Below are 16,720 nucleotides of genomic sequence, written 5' to 3'. Positions count from 1 at the left end.
TATGAAAACAGCTAACATTTTATAACACAAGTCTCTCAAATACTGCAGTTGTTGAAAACAAGTCTCAAAAGATACCACTTACCATAACATACCCATATATAATATAATGGCATGACACTGACATGTTTCTTCACACAAAACGATGTTACAATGATTTATACAAAACAAACAGAAAAAAACATAAAGGCCAAGATGGTCAAGTGTCCTGATGTCAGAAGAGAACAACCATCTGTCATCGTAAAAAGGGGTTCAAATGTAATTGTCCATATAAGACCTTAATGATCATTTCCTCTACATCAAAACTACTGAAAAGTCAAACTCTGTGTTAAAAGTATCTCTTTTTTGATTGTAACAATGCAGTTCAACACATTCAGAAACTTTTGTTGGCCCAGTGATTGAAATAGTCCTCTGAAGACAACAGTGACAAAGCAGAAGTGTGTGTGGTAAGTTCATAACAGTCTTCTTTTGAGTCCCCAGTGTGTTAATATTTGTTGTGCCATTCACACTGACCAACACTAACCTCCTCAATGTCCAAGTTCTTTCTGGATTTGTAAATAAATTCCCCAATTGCAACAAAAACTGAGAGCACCAGTCCAGCTGCCAGCACGATAAAGATTCCTCCAATGTTCTCCACACCCAAAGCACTGGCCTCTTTGCTGTCCTCCTCCGGGCAGCCGTTACCTCTCCACCATTTCTCCTTCATCATGTGTAGCTTCCCTTCCTCCTGGAGCTGCAGGATGGCGATGGTGACTTTGTCTCTGTAAGGGGAGCCTAAAGCAAAGTAAAGATCACCGTTACTGATATCACAAATGATACAACTTTGTTGTTTGGAAGACAAATACAAAACATTTACAGTGCCTATTACAAGTATTCACCTCCTTGAATGTTTTACCCTTTTACTGATTTTTATAAATCAGTCATGGTTGTATGGTTTGGCTGTATTCAAACAAAAAAAAGATTCTTCAATGATAAAGTGAAAACAGGTTTCTCCAAAGTAATGTCTCTTAAACAAATACATTTGGGGGGTGCAGATATCCTAGTGGTATACAGCATACCCCATGTACGCTGGCAGCCTGGGTTTGAATCTGGCCTGTGGCCCTTTCCTGTCCTCCTCTATCAATAAAGGCATAAAATGCCCAAAAATACATTTTAAAAGAAAAATACATTTTATTAAATAAGTGACTGCATAAATACTCACCCCCCTAAAAGTAATTGTCCTAATTCAACAGAGATCCAACCAACTATTGTAGTGAGATCACCTGACTGCAGAGAATGTGTCTCAGGTGAAAAAAAATTAGCCCAAATATTCACCCCCTTTAAAAATGACTGACCTAATTCCACAGAGGTCTAGTATGAAGTACAAAGACACCTGTGTCTAGAAGGTCCAGTCACTAGTTAATGAGTATTCCTGGCTACCATTACACCATCAACACATGGTTTGGGAGAAGATTTAATTTCCAGCAAGACTATGACCCGAAGCATGCAGAGACAGCTACACAGAAATGTTTTAAAGACAACAAGGTGTAGCTTCTAGAGTGGCCGAATCAAGCCCAGACCTCAATCCAATAGAGAATTTGTGGCTGGACTTGAAAAGAGCTGGTCACGCTTGATCCTTGTGCAACCTGACAGAGCTTGAGCAGTTTTTCAAAGAAGAATGGAGTAAAGTTTCAGTGTCCAGATGTACAAGCCTGATCTAGACCTATCCACACAGACTCAGTGCTGTGATTGCTGCCAAAGGTGCATATATTAAGGGGGTGAATAATTATGCAGTCACTTATTTTACATTACATAATTTAACCCTGGGAGCTCCATGCCACGTGAGCACTAAGGGCACATCCCTTTCTAAATCACTTGGTAACGTTTGAACTATAAGTCATGGGCACTAACTTGTTTTTCATCTGAAAGCTCTCTGTTGTGCCTTTCTAATCATGTCTTCCATACATTCATACCTCTTACAGAACATTTTCTAGTGAGCCCGGGACTTGGCTGACTTTCCGGAGTCTCTGAGGACAGCGTTGTCGTATACAACAATACGTGACACAGGTTGTAAAAACGTTGATAACTTTTGAACCATAAGTCATAGAAGCTTACTCTTTTTTTCCCCTGAAAGCTGACCATTTTGCAGTTTGTTTGCTACCATTGATGTCTCTGTAGCCCTAAAGGATGCCGTTGTAGAAAGCCTGGAACTTCAGTGACTTTTCAGGGTCTTTGGAGATTAAATTCACAGCATTACATCCGATAATAAGCGTCTTTTTATTCATCTATAATCCATTTTTGATCATGTACTTTGGCTTTCTTCAGTGAGCAGCGCAATGTTTGTTGACATACAATGCATTGTGGGAGTTGTAGTCAACCAGTTGCATCTCTACTGCTTAGAGGAGTGGCACAAATGAATCTAACTGCAAAAAGCGCATGGACTTTTTCTTTGTATATATGCAGATATTTTGAAGACAGTTTGTCGCAGAATGTGTATTTTTTACTGTTTTGTCAGTGAAAGGCTAAGTTACTATTGTAAACTGTGTGTTATCAATAAGAATCTGTGAGTTTCAAATTCCGATGTGTTTTTTTCTTTTGTCTTTAGAGTCCTATAACTTTTTAAAAATTCGAGTGACATTACTGTATTAGATATATTCTTAAAGCCCAGTTTGTCCTGAAAAAAAGGATGTATGGAGCTTGACTGTGCACCACAGGGTTGATGTTTTATAAGCTTTTTAAGACAAAAAGTCCAGATGAGACATGATAGGGAAAAAATAGCTGTGAGCTCTAAGGGTTAATTGATTGTCATTACTTTGTGGTAATCTGTTTGCAATTTGACATTAAAGTTTTTCTTGTCAAAAAAGCCAATTTAAATTGACCATAACTGAGTTACAAAATCAATGAAAGGGCAGAACATCCAAGGGGTGAATGCTCTTGATAGCCACTGTATTTGCTATGGTTATTAATGTGTGTCTCTCTTCTCACTTACCAATTGGGGTACCTACTCCATAACCCTTTGAATCTATCAGGCCTCCAATCTGTGTGAGGTTGCAGTTACGTTGGCTGATGTACTCAATGCTGGTCGACTCCATTAGTAGAGCGTAGTCTGTTGTTAGAACCCTCTGAATGCCCTCACGATTGTTTTTCACCAAAGCCGTGTTTTTCCTGCTACTCATGAATGCCCACATTTTTTCATAGGTTGAAATCTTAGATTTCTGTGAAAAGACAATCAGGATTTATGGCAGTTAAAAACAATGCATCTTGATGTTCAACAAGCAAAAACAACAACACAGAGGATTACACAGAGCAGATAATGTTGATACATGGGCAAATGCGGTCGAGACATGCTTGATTCTTGTTTCTAATATTTCTGTGAAACAGTATTGGGACACTACTGACTGAAACAATCATCCTGATGCATGTCAGGAGAAGTTCATCAAATTCTCTGCACGTTCAGAGAGGCTGGTTTCTGTGCTGCAGGCAAAACAAAACAATAAACTCTTTAAAATGTTTTGAAAAATACCTGCAGGTTTTGTTCAGCTGCGTGTACAGTATAGGTATGTTTCTAGGAGATAAAAGTTACACCCGATTCCTTTTATGACTTAATTTTCTTCCATCCCATCACACATCAAGTAACTGTGAAGACTGGCTGCTTAAAGGTAAAAACAGTAAGGCTCATAACAATAAAAAGTAGGATTCTTTTGCATCCTCCCTGATAAAAAACACAGGATAGCTACGTTTTTCATTAACTGCATGGTGGAAATAACTTTACCTTAAAAAAGGTCATTGTGGAGCCATCTCTTACAGCACCGTACTCTATTTTGGTTTGCTTGGCCAAGTCATCTGCAGAGTCGATGGGTGAGTCCATCCTCTCCACTGTCAGGAAGGCAGCCAAGTTGGCAGTGTATGACGAGATTATGATCAGTGTAAAGAACCACCATATGCCACCAACAATCCTTGTAGACAGGGCCTTAGGCATCAGTTCGGATCCTTAAAGATAACACCACAGGGAACATCAACAATCCTTCAACAAAAAATTGCATTGATAAAGACCTTTTTTTTTTTCCTTGGGCATTTGCAGAGTATGAGTAAAGCAAATACATAATAACATTTCAAATGCTTCAAGTTTACCTTGCTGCATAAGAGCTCCAACTCCAAACCATACACTGTTTATCAGTGTGAAGTTGTTTTCAACAACATCTGAGTCTGGGTTGCAGGGGTGAGGGTTGTACCATTCATAGGGAGTGAACCTGATGGTGAAGAATTATTAAGTTATCAACAGATTGAAGGTTCTAAACAGACATAATACCTTAATATTGAAACTATAATACAATTTTTCTGTAATTGTTATTGTTTCAATTATCGTATTGTGCATAATACAGTCAATGTGCAAAGAATCTAATGCTTATTGCACTCATGCAATGCCTATAAAAAGTACTTACCCCCTTGAACGTTTTACCCTTTTATTGATTTTATAAATCAAACTTGGTCAATATAATTTTTTTTTATCTTTCAACAATGTTACAAGAGGCAGTTTACCTGGCAATAACAAACAGCACACAGCTGACACCCAGGCATGCCAGCAACACATACATCCAGATATCAGGAGACAGAGGGTTGAGAAAGGAAAACACTCCTGGGTTAGTGCCGTTGGGTTTGTGGTAGAGGATGCTAATCCCCAGAGTCATGAAGGGCTTGGAGAAATCTATCACCTTTTCCCTTACATAGGTGATAGTAAGTGGGGCCACAGCAAGGTCAGCCACCTGGTACAAACAAAAACATCAAGCAGACACCCATTCAAAAACAGATGATACTGTGGATAACTTGGATGTTCTCTCAGCAGTATTATTGCTTGCTTGATACTTACATGATCAATGAGCTCTCGCACCATACCGTTCCACTCTCCTTTGTCATTCTGAGCTCCATATTTGCCATCAGACACCAGCTTCACCTCGTAGGAGAAGCCCAAAATGTTGGACAGCTCTTTGAGCAGGTCCAGGCAGTAGCCTTCAAAGCGATCATTTCCATACAGAGGTTTGTCTGATTTTTTATACATCACATAAGGATTTTCCTGCAACAAGGCACATTATAGATGTTAGTTTTATAAAGACATTCCTTATCAAAGCTTGATAATGTTACTTTCTTAATACCAGAATAGTTGTGACAATGAGGGTTCTGTTGGCCATGGAGTCAGTCACATTAGTGGATGAGTCCTTGTTGGTTTCTGTTAAATTAAGGCCTGTTTGGGAGTTCCACACACCAATCTGTAAAGAATAAAACATCAAAATAACCAAAGAATAATGAAGGAAAAGATCTGTAGTTTATTCAGAAACCTTCACAGGGTAATGAAAGGAAAAAGGGAGAAACGGTAGGAAGCATGAAATACAGATGAGAGTGTGTGAGAGGGAAATAAGGAAAAGAACACAAAACATAGTAGTAAAGCTTGAAATGCTATGCCCTGTACAGAGACATTAAACATATCTTTCCGTTAGATATCTAGGTTAACTTTGTATATAACAGGGAGAATCACAGAGGGTAGCAGGTAGAGTAAATGATGAGTTTTATTAATCCTTTACTCTGCCATGGCAGCCAAAGTACAGACCTTTTTCCACACTTTATTCAGGCGGTTGTTGCCTGCGATGGTCTTGCAGAAATAATAAAAAAAAAGGCATTTAATCACAGATCCCTGAACTAAAAACAAACAAAAAAAAAAAAAGAAAGAAATGTTTGAACTGAAGCTGAAGGTCTTTGTAGTGCAGAGATCTGTCATTAACGGCTAACAAGCCCGTTAATGATCCGACAAAACTGAGAGCAGCCTTGTCAGTGTGATTAAAGGAACTGCTACAAACTTCTTAACTAAAAATCAAAGTTGAAACTATTTACAAGAACCTAATGTCAAAACAATTAGAGGCATAATTAGGACACCCAATTTGAGATACTGAATAATGTTGCAGCACGGGTAAGTCATCCAACAGCGACATTATAAAATATGCAGGAAATGCACGTTTTGTTTACAACATCCTGTACTAACAGTATAAACACAGGTCAGAAGGATCACCTTCTCCAAGCCATCCTCCTTGAGGCTGATGACATCTAAATCAAATTCTTTCCGCAGGCCGTCTGTCTTGTTTATAACTATTTGTCCCGTCAAGCCGTTCCATTGTGCCTGCAGCAAAGAAAGAGCAGAAAACAAAACCAATGAGCCCTCTCGGTTTTTATTGTCATATACATGATGCAAAGTGGAGCAGAAGTCTTGAGAAACGGGAGCAGTTTCTTAAAGAATGAATAATTGATGAGTGCTGTGTTACGCAAAGAAACACTGACAAGGGCTGATGCATCCTAATGGACATTTCTGCATTGGCTGGATCCTGAGTGGAAATATGAAGTGTGTTTGGGTGCGCGGCACGGTGGACGGTGATGTAAATGGAGCAGGCAGGCATGGCCTCTGTGTGACTAGTGAGCAGCGGGTGGGCAGCAGAGATCATGGATATTTGAATGCGGTTGATAATGAAGTGAGCTCAGCTGAATAATGCTCAGGTTACATCTCTATTACAGAGGGCTTGCACAGATGAGCTGCATCTCAATTGTGAGCTAAGAGGGGAAGTGTAGTAGCCACTGTCTTATGTGCTTGTAACATATCCACAAATCAACATCCAAACTTTGAAATTTGCCCAGTTATTGAAGTGCACACAAAAATATAACTAAAAGGACAGTAGTATTTCATATTAATCTTTCTTGTGAAAGGGAATGACTCACTCCAAAGCTGTCAGCGGCCATTTCATAACACTGTTCAAACAGTGTTTTGTTGCACCATGGAGGAAAGTAAAGTTGATTGAATTTGATCACAACTAGGCCTGTGGATTATTGTGAGAGTGCACAACTGTAATAAATTGTTATTGTGTTTCTAGCATTTGGGAAATAAAGCCACTATTTACTTGTTTGTTTTTTGGGGTACTTAAAGTGGCACAAACCAAGTGCTCTGAATTTACCACAAGCCACACTAAAACTGTCAAAATGAGCAAATACCTTTGAGGTGAGAAGGAAGTCTTTGAATGAGCTGTCCTTCTCTGTAATAACTGATTTATGTGCATGTTATGAAATAAAATGCAGTGCATGAAGTCAGTAAGGATGTAAATATCAGAGAAGTTTATTATTTCAAATTCCCTGCAAATCCATTGCCAGAAAAGGACTAAGAGACTCAGCATTACACTGTGGTAATTTTATTTAAGAAATGATCTATTTTACTTGATAATACTATGAAAATTCGAGTAACTGTTGAGTAAAAGTTGATGTTTTTCTGAGGCTCTTGTGGTCTACAGTCTGTGATACTATAGTTGTTTCCCCTGACACTAGTGCTGCACTGTTGGTCTAACCTAATTGCAATCGCATAAAAGGCTTCAGTCATTTTTGTTTAAAGTAGTACTTGAAAGCCTTACAAAAATGCCTGAAGAAAAGCCTTCAAGTTACAATAGTGCCACAATTGCACTTTGTAGAAGTATCTGTCTCTTCAAAATGAGAAAAAAATTTTGGTAACACTTTCTATGCCCCTCTCTATAATGAATTATAGCATATTACAAGTAAACCTATAACTATGGTTATACAGAATTATATGTGCGTAATAACCCATTATAAGCACTCATGACTATTCATAAGGCCTTATAAAAGTAATCATAACTAATTATGATGCCAGTCTTTATAATGACTTGTAATGTGTTATAGAGCATGTAGTTATGAGCCATTATGGACAATGGCATTATAAGGCATTATAAATAGCCATGAATGCTTACAACTATAGTTAAACAGCATTATAGGTGTGTTATAACACACTATAAGTATACTTGTTTGTTAGAATTCATTATAGAGAGGGGGCATACAAGTGTTACCAAACTTTGTTTGTAAAATATCAAGCTATTTTGAAAACAGCGCAAACATCAGGTTTTGTATTTTTCATGCATCTTAATTTGTGTATTTCCTAAGTTAAGAAATACACATATCATAACTTTCATTGCTCTCTTCATTCTCCTTGAAAACCAAGCCAGTAGACTAATTTTATCATTTAGGTATTATATCATAATCACAATTATAAATCACAATATTGTCCAGTGTAAACGCATTTGCACATTATTACCAAATTGTGCAGCACTCCCAGACATACGTGCTTTCTTCTCATTTTGTTTTTTAGTTGTACTTAGCAAAAAAGCTTAAGATGTGCTGAGGTATATCATGGGATGGAAATTAACTTTTTGCCTACGTGCCACTTTGGCTGATGATTCAATAATCTACCAGCCACTCACTTTTTTTAAATCACTTATTTAGTATAGTATTCAAGATCTTGTTTTTCAATCTAGATGAGTAAATTACATGGGAGATGGTGCGCCAATGATCCAAGCTGTCATTCACTTTAAACTTTTTCAACCATTTTTTTCTGTGCCAGTCCATGCTAACATTTGCTGAGTGACAAATGGGGACTCTGTAAATACATGCTGCATTTTCCTGCAATATAAGTGTCAGACATAAGAGAATTAAATATTTTGTGCACAATTCCTGCAATCTCACGCTGGAATTCAGGCCTTATTTAACCATCTTGGAGCTGACACAAGCAAAATGATCAGTTTAAAGACACCTTTTGCAGGTGTGGTTTTGCAGCACAAATCAAAACATTCCAGCACACAGACAACTGTAAAGGTTTGACAGCAGCTCTGTCTCAGGGAGGAGGAGACTGGGTTCTTTGGTCAATTAGTGATTAGATCTGCTTGGTTCTGTTAATAAAAGTGGTAGATTGATGTCATTTACCATAATTCTGTTATGGTACTTTTATTTACCTGCCCTAGTGGCTGGTAGGTTGAGCAAATGCACCACACCCTGCTTAAAAAAATACATGTATTTGGCTGATTTCCTACCCTGGTAGTATCGCTTTACAACAAGGTAAAGGTAAAAATCATGAACGAAAAAAAACTCAAGATTAGACAATAGGTGCATGAAAATGTTTCAATGAGATAATAGATATTGAATTATCTGAACAAAAAAAAAATACTGACCATTCATTGAAGACATACTAAAGAACAAGGAGCTTTTGTTTTTTATCATCTTGATTCCAAATATTTGGTCAGAATACCACTAAAATTATTTTTGTATATGTTATAGGAAGGGAAAAAATAATTTCCATAGAGATCTGTGAAGAAGAAGCATATCTTCATCATTTCAGTGCACAGCTTCACAAGATTTAAGTTGAACTTAAACTTAATCTCACGCTGCCTTTAAGAGAAATGTATATTACGTCAGAGTTGAGATTAGAAGGTTATCTCTGTTTGCAGTTTCTGGCAGCAGTTTCTAATCTACACAATCTATAGAAGGTTATGAGTAAAGTTTAGTGAAGTTGCTCTTTGATTATAAAGCTTCACATGGACTTATTGCAAACATCTGCGAGATCTGCTTGACCCCTAAGGTCAGATTTATTCCTGTCATTAAGTGTGCTCTTCAAATCTGATCATTCAGAAGTGTTTCTGTCACAAGCATGTGCTGGTGTCATTAATGTCCATAGTGTATTGATGACATGATGTTCTCAGATTGGAGAGCGCCAATGATAAAAGGCTAAGAGTGGGATTGAAGACACCACACTGGCACAGAACATCCATGAACAAACTGGAAAAGCCATCATAGTTGTGATGAGAAAAAGTAATTTACTTTTCTCCAGGCATCTGTGAAACCAAACGAACAAACATGCCTTCTATGAGTGCTTGTTGTATTAAGGAGAGCAGGTGAGTGCAGAAATGAAGACGCTCTTCATGAGCTGCCAATTCCAATTGAAACTCTCAACTTGGAGCATTACTTGTGTGCTACATTACTGATTGCTTGAGCAAAATGTCTTTTTGCCCTCTTTTCCTGGTGAGAGCAGTGTGCAGGTGGAGCTGCAAGCTAAAGCTGCATTTCCACCACATGGTCCAGTTCGGTATGGTATACAGTTAAGTGTGTTTATTTTCTTAATTTGGGAAAGGGCCTAAAGTAGCCAATCCATACCATCCAACTTTTATAGGGCTCCTCTGTTTGGGTACCAAGCATACCTATCCAATAAATGCTTTTAAAGGAAACTGTAATGTAGTAAACCTTATAGTGTAGTGGTTAGATTAAAATGACAAGTCATATCAAGATGACAAGTCATGAGCAGTAGTGATAGGTGTTATCAAATGTAGAGCTGTTTAGGAGCCAAAAGACTGTCTCTTATTGCTGAGCTGAGCTAAATGATCTGGATCTCAAAATGAGCCAGAATACCCATCACTACAATGAGGCTGCATTGACACTGGCTGTGGAAACACAAGCAACACCAAGGCTTATTGTACAAACGATACCATACTGTGCTAATCCAAACTAGAACACTGGTGAAAAGCACCATAGCATTTCTGGATTCAATGCCTTTCTGAAAGGCACTACCGGTAACCGGTATAAAACACTCCTAGTGCATAAAAGTAGTCGGCCATCTACCAGTATTAACTTAAAATGTGTATACCTCTCTACATTTAGAAAGCTTACTTAGGCATTTTTCATCTCTTACGCATTTTCCATCACTCAGGCACTCACTGCTTTCTTTACAGTGTACTCCTCATCTTGTAAAGACTCTGACAAAATACTACACCACTCTCTGCTCACACAAAAATTACTTCAGAGCAGCGAACAAATCCCTCCTCTGCTAGACATTATGATCACAATGGCAGCCTGTAACAAAACCTCAAAGATAGTCTGTGTCAAGATACAAACTGTAACAAATAATTTGGTCTCTGATCCCTGCATGAATGCGTATTGTGCTTTTAGAATAGCTGCATGAAAAGATGGCTAGTACTGTAAAGAACATCTGATTTGTTAATGGGCCAGAAGAAAGTATCAGTGTGATAAATGTAAAGGTGATATATTATAACCCTTCCACCTTTCAGCGAAGCCTCCTGTGTTTTAAATGGCATGTCTGTGCTTTGCGTTAGTCAAATTTTAACATGGATGACAAACCCGGAGGAGGTTTTTGACTCAGAATAAACCAGCTATTAACAGCTTCTTTTTTTCAGAACGCTCCCTTAGGTGTGTGTCTCCATAAATGCAATAAAGCTCCTCCTCTATGCCAACATGAGCAGAAGTGAAGCTGCAACCTCAGGTGTTAAAAATAAATCCAGTGTGGTAACGCTAAAACTTGCATTTCTTTGAGTGGCCACTTACTGTAAGGGTTGGCTGCAGGAGCACCAGATGTTGCATACACACCATGTTAAAAAGCTGATTTTGAAAGAGGAAATAAGAAGTTTACAGTCTCGTTGAAAAAAAACAATTCTGGTCAAACTAGTTCATGTCTATACTGGCATAAACTGTAGAAAGGAGAATTTTGGGATATTCAAACTACTCACAATTTTAATTCCCACCTTTACTTCTGAGAGTAAAGCTCTCTAAAATGCTCCTTCAGAGCCAGTCATGTTAAGGACGTGTTGCAGATTAACCTAATTAGTTGCACAATGCTCCTCTAGCTGTTTTTTTTTATCACTCACTTACTTTTCCAGCCTTTTCTTGCCCTGTCCCTACTTTTTGGGATGTTTTGCTGCCATCAAATTCAAAATGAGCAAATATTTTTCATGAAATGGTGAAATGTCTCAGTTTCAACATCTGATCTGTTATTAATGTTCTACTGTGAATAAAATATGAGTATATGAGATTTGTAAATCATTGCATTCTGTCTTTATTTACATTTCAAACAGAGTCCACGCTTTTGGGGAATTGCAGTTGTATATGCAAAAATAACAAGTGTTTATTTAATGAATTCTCTTTAAATTGGCACACTGTCATGACATACCACTGGATACGGTACTGGACATGGTGCCTATTGGACAGGGGATAGAACGTGGACCAACCCACAGTAAATAATCATTGGACATGAAGCTCATATCTAACATCTTATTAAGTAAAACTGCAGATCACAGTCTAATTAAAGACAGCATCTGCTGCTGCTTTACAGCTGTAATGTAGATTTAATCACTCTGTACATTTTGTCTCCACTCGAAATGAAAAGCTCATTTGTTAGAGAAACATCTAATTAACAACTGCAATATAACAAGAGAGCTGACAAGACTCAGATGAATATATCTTCTCAGGGCTGAGAATATGCTTCCCTTTTAAACTGGGATCATTTCTATCAGACAGACATATTTTTCAAAATATTAGTGTCTGCTTTTAAGTGTTCTTCTGTCTTACTGTGCTCCTATTCTGTCTTCTGTCAGATCAATAGTTCATGCAGAGTTTAATAGTTTTTTCTTTTTCAATTACCTAAGCTCTGCACTACAGGATGCTTACTGTGCCGTCTTTACACTATAGAGATGAGGATGTAAAGTGAAATTTAGAGCAAATATATTTCAAAATGAGTTCTTTGTTATCTGATTGTGTGTGCTGTGAACCCACTGATGGAAACCTGCAGCTCTCAGTGGGCAGCTCCGTTCAGGAGCCCTCTGACAACTCTCTAATGTAAGACACCTCAAACCTGCAGTCCATGACGTCAATCCCCATCTCCTGGGTGAAATTATTTCAAACACAATGCACACGCTCCTCAATCTTCACATCTCAGCTCCTGTATTGTTTCTGCTCCTGCACCCGAGGAAACCAGATAAACGCTGTGGCACGGATGGATGGGTGAATGGATGTCACACATTTATAAAGCAAACTCACGTCTTTGAGCATGCTCATGAAGCGTGATCCAAAGCGCCACGGTTTGTGTCTGTGGCACTGCAGGGAGCTGACGGTGATCTGGGAGGTGCGTTGTGAGGCAGCAGCCACCATGTAGACAGCGTCATACATCAGAGCCGCCTCGGTCTGAAAGAGAAACAAAGCTGTTGTCATCCATCAGCTGGAAATCACATCATGACCTTGTCACATCATGACTGTGGACATAAACTCACATCACTTTACTTTTGATACAAACCAAAAACTGCAGCAATAAAAAAACAATGACAACTGAACACACTGGCACCTTAAACTAGCCAAAGTGAGCTAAACTAGAGGAGCACTTTTATTCCAAGACTCTCTCTTGCTGTCAGCATAACAACAAGGCTAAAAACAAGCACTCCTGTGTTCTCACACAAATAGGTGAGTGATGAGCACGTCCCATTGATTCTTTGTAAAGATTCTGAGCAGCTTGCCAAACTCTGTGAGTTTATTTTGGAAAATGATCTCTCAGGAAAGCCTTGATTTTTAGAGTTAACATTACAGAAGTTTAACTGTAAAAATGTAAGCATGTAAAACAAATTTTTCCTAGTTAAATACTGTATATAGTAATGCTTTAGCTAAGGGTCCACAAATATCAATGAGTTTTGAGATCATGAATTCATGCAAGAAAAATTCAGAATTAACGATGGAATATCAGGAGTGCACATATATTAGTATCTCATGTCTGGCTTCATACATTTAATAAGGCATTATTATAGCTGTCTGAACCATTCAGGGTTATTAACAATGTTCATTTTGACATTGGTCAGGCTGCACTTACGCAAGTCGTATGTAAATTTGGCTCTTTATTAAATCAATAACAAAACAGAACAAGTAGAAATGAGCTACTACACCCACCTCAATTGCTTGCTTGTTATTCTGAGTTGAGGGCTCAGTTTATTACAAAACTGCACTCCATTCGGTGTTTCACTGAACAGTAGACTAAAATTCCAGTTTCATGGATGAATTTCACATAAAGAAGAAGAAAAGCTATTCAAAGTGGCCTGGTTTGCATTTCGAGCAATTTTAAAATGTTTCAAGAACACCTTGTCAGGTTAACTTTTAACAGCTTTTCACCCTCATTATGTGAAATTCATCCATGAAACCAGCACAGTGGTATACTATTTGGTAAATACACCAGATGTGGAGGGTGGGTGTGGGGTTCCACATTTCTGGAGGACTTTTGATGATAGAACGCACAGCTGATGGCAGAGACTAATCATAATCTAGGGATCAAACCCATGACCTTCCAAATATAAACGACTGACTCTACCTACTCAGCCAGTTGCCCCGTTGTCACACATCATGCCTGTCACAACAACTTTAAGGTACTGTAGGTATGTCTGGCACAACTTTACCAACTTCCGAGGCGCATGGAGGATGACAAAGTCTGGAAGGAAACAAAAAAACTCCAGCAACGTTTTTAGTTTAGAGAACAACTCTGTTAGGATGATGCGTTTCAAATTGTGGCCTTCATCAGTTTTGGCTTGAAGGCCACCAGCCAATACCCGTCAGTCTAATAAAGTTGTTCTCTAAACTACAAGAGCTGCTGGAGCTTTCTGTTTCCTGTCACATCAACTTTGTCATAGCAGCTGCCATAACAAGACAAAAAAGTTTCTCCGGCTTTGACAAATGTTGGTTGAAGCTTTGAAAGGGCAAGACAAGCAACTGCCCGATTGGCTGAATTGTAATCATGATAACTTCAACATGACTAATCATGTGTGTGGACCCTCAGATTATTTGGATCAAGAATCTTTCTTTAATACTGTTACACAATTAAACAATCATGAACATTAGTTAATACATAAATGAATGTATGAAGCTAGGCATTAGGTACTGTTAATGCATGCAAACTACTAAATTTCATCATGACTTCAGGCATGATTCATGATAACTCACTGATAATTTGTTGACCATTGACTAAAGTTTTATTAAATGTCCCATATGTCTTCTGATTGTGAGATTTTCCAGACAAACTTTTTTTTTTTTTTACTGTAATTAAAAAAACAACAACAAAAAATAGAAACTCTTAAGACTGTTAAATAAGATACCTAATTCTGCCAGGCCCACATGTACAAACAAAATCAATGAAGAAACAAAGTCTGGAACAATCACTGAGACAAACTAACTAAAAACTGTAGGAGTTCAGATAAGACCAGCTGTTCTCAGCTAACAATCCAAATGACTGTCCAGCTTTATATGGAATCAGTGGGAGGGTTTTTAATCTACATACACATGGTAACCTCTATCAAGGTTAGCTTTAACTCACTGTCATCATCCCCTCCATCATTCCAGTCTCAGGTTTGGATGGAGCCTGCAGTCGCTCCATGGCCCACCTCTCCACCACCGAGGCCACCTGAGGGCTGTCTATGTTGAGCAGTCTAAAGCCTGTCATGTTGACCCCGCTGTAGCGGTACGGCTCCAGGTCGAGGGCAAACAGGTCCTGTACGAGAGCAAACACATCATCAGACCTCAGACAGCGGGGAAAATACAGTACAGTACTGGGGAATGATGCCAAGGGCACAGACAACATCCAGAAATCTGATTATGAGACAGACCACAGATGTTTGAGTTAATCTGCATTATCTGTGCCTAATAGAGTCTCAAGGTTAACACAGACATCAAGGATAGAATAAACGGACACCTAATAAAGACAATAAAGTTTTCAATTATGTTTCATTTCACTAGCTTACATTTCCTTCATCAGAATGAAACTCCAGGGGTCTAAATCCTGTAACACGCTATACATTAAGAAGCTGTCACGCATTCTAGACATGTAAAAATCCAGACATGTGGCTTCAAAACAAGTCTCTTACCAGTGTGGTGAAAAAGAAGTGGTAATATTCAGTCATCATCCCCATGGACAGGATCTAAACAGGAGGATATGAACATGTTCATAGGCTTCATTTCGCACTCAACACTCACATGAGAAAATATTGTTTGTGTTGCAAATAGCACAAATAACATTTTCTGTCCTTGAAGCCATCTAGCCAAATCTTCATCCAGGACCTCATGAAATTCAAACATTACTTTTGTTTTTCTGATTAGTTAATTTTGTATTACCTGTATAGGTTGTATAGAGAAGTATATATGACATTCTGCCCTTGTTAAAGTAAAGTTTGTGGCTCCTAGGTCTAAATGTGGATATATATGGATAAAAAAGTAAGATCTGCCTGGACCTGGTAAAGAGCACTGGATTTCTGAGGACAGAATTTGACTTGTCTTGCACATAGGGAAATGTAATCCAAAAGAAAATATCTAAATAACACAGAGACCATCCTTCACTGGGAAAAAATATAACATTTTAAACATTAAATCATCATTTTGGGGTTCGACTTTAACAATAAGCTATATCCAGAAGAAAAATGGCTTCACTTGGAGCTCTTGTAAGTGATTTACCTGTTTGAGAACATCAGCTGATGTTTGATAAGAGCAGTCAAAGATGACATAAAACTCCTTCCCCTTCTTCATCTCTTTCAACAGAGGACGGGCATCTTTACTTCCTGTTGGCAGCTGGCGGATCTTGATTTTAATGCTGTATCTGGATGGAGCTTTGATCAATTCTTGCAAGCGGATAAGTCCTTAAAAGACAAGGAAACAATCATAAGACTCTATAATCACACAGCCAAACAGTAAAGATTTAGTGGGACAAGGAGGACTGTGAACTGACTTCAGTATTTATTGATTGTATTTGAGTATTTGTGATTGTTTAAAGATCTGGGCTATCTGACAGTTTTTAAGATGACTTTTCTGTTCTAGCTCTGAATTCAGAATTCTGAAAAAGAAATTGAGACAATTTTTTTTTTTCACTTGTGAGAAAAAAGTCAGAATTCTGTTTAAACACAGAATTCTGACTTTTTTTCTCGAATTCTGACTTTTTTCTCAGAAGTGAAAAAAAAATTGTCTCAATTTTTTTTCAGTGACCCTAATACTCTTCCATATATGTCAATGGTGTTATTCTAGTATTGTTATTCCCTGTGCTGATGACCACAATTCTTCACTTCTAGAGTGAAAATAATTA

The 16,720-nt window shown here is 38.1% G+C and overlaps 1 protein-coding gene across 1 annotated transcript in view; it reads right to left on the bottom strand.

Annotated features, from left to right (window-relative positions):
- Positions 1 to 481: 481 nt before the first annotated feature.
- grik1b (glutamate receptor, ionotropic, kainate 1b) overlaps positions 482 to 16,720 on the bottom strand; it is a 45,775-nt gene continuing 29,536 nt past the window's right edge. The window contains exons 4-16 of the mRNA XM_041799297.1: positions 16,099 to 16,280; positions 15,516 to 15,569; positions 14,969 to 15,142; positions 12,664 to 12,807; positions 6,035 to 6,142; positions 5,579 to 5,620; positions 5,127 to 5,240; positions 4,844 to 5,047; positions 4,516 to 4,739; positions 4,108 to 4,226; positions 3,749 to 3,966; positions 2,966 to 3,191; positions 482 to 771 (exon numbers count right to left, since the gene is read on the bottom strand). Coding sequence (XP_041655231.1) covers positions 482 to 771; positions 2,966 to 3,191; positions 3,749 to 3,966; positions 4,108 to 4,226; positions 4,516 to 4,739; positions 4,844 to 5,047; positions 5,127 to 5,240; positions 5,579 to 5,620; positions 6,035 to 6,142; positions 12,664 to 12,807; positions 14,969 to 15,142; positions 15,516 to 15,569; positions 16,099 to 16,280 — 2,099 coding nt within the window. The remainder of the gene's footprint in view (positions 772 to 2,965; positions 3,192 to 3,748; positions 3,967 to 4,107; positions 4,227 to 4,515; positions 4,740 to 4,843; positions 5,048 to 5,126; positions 5,241 to 5,578; positions 5,621 to 6,034; positions 6,143 to 12,663; positions 12,808 to 14,968; positions 15,143 to 15,515; positions 15,570 to 16,098; positions 16,281 to 16,720) is intronic.

Source organism: Cheilinus undulatus, linkage group 2 (assembly GCF_018320785.1).
Source record: "Cheilinus undulatus linkage group 2, ASM1832078v1, whole genome shotgun sequence".
In the NCBI taxonomy this organism is placed as follows: Eukaryota; Metazoa; Chordata; class Actinopteri; order Labriformes; family Labridae; genus Cheilinus; species Cheilinus undulatus.
The sequence above is the reverse complement of the archived record's forward strand: the minus strand, read 5'-3'. Positions and strand labels throughout refer to the sequence as shown.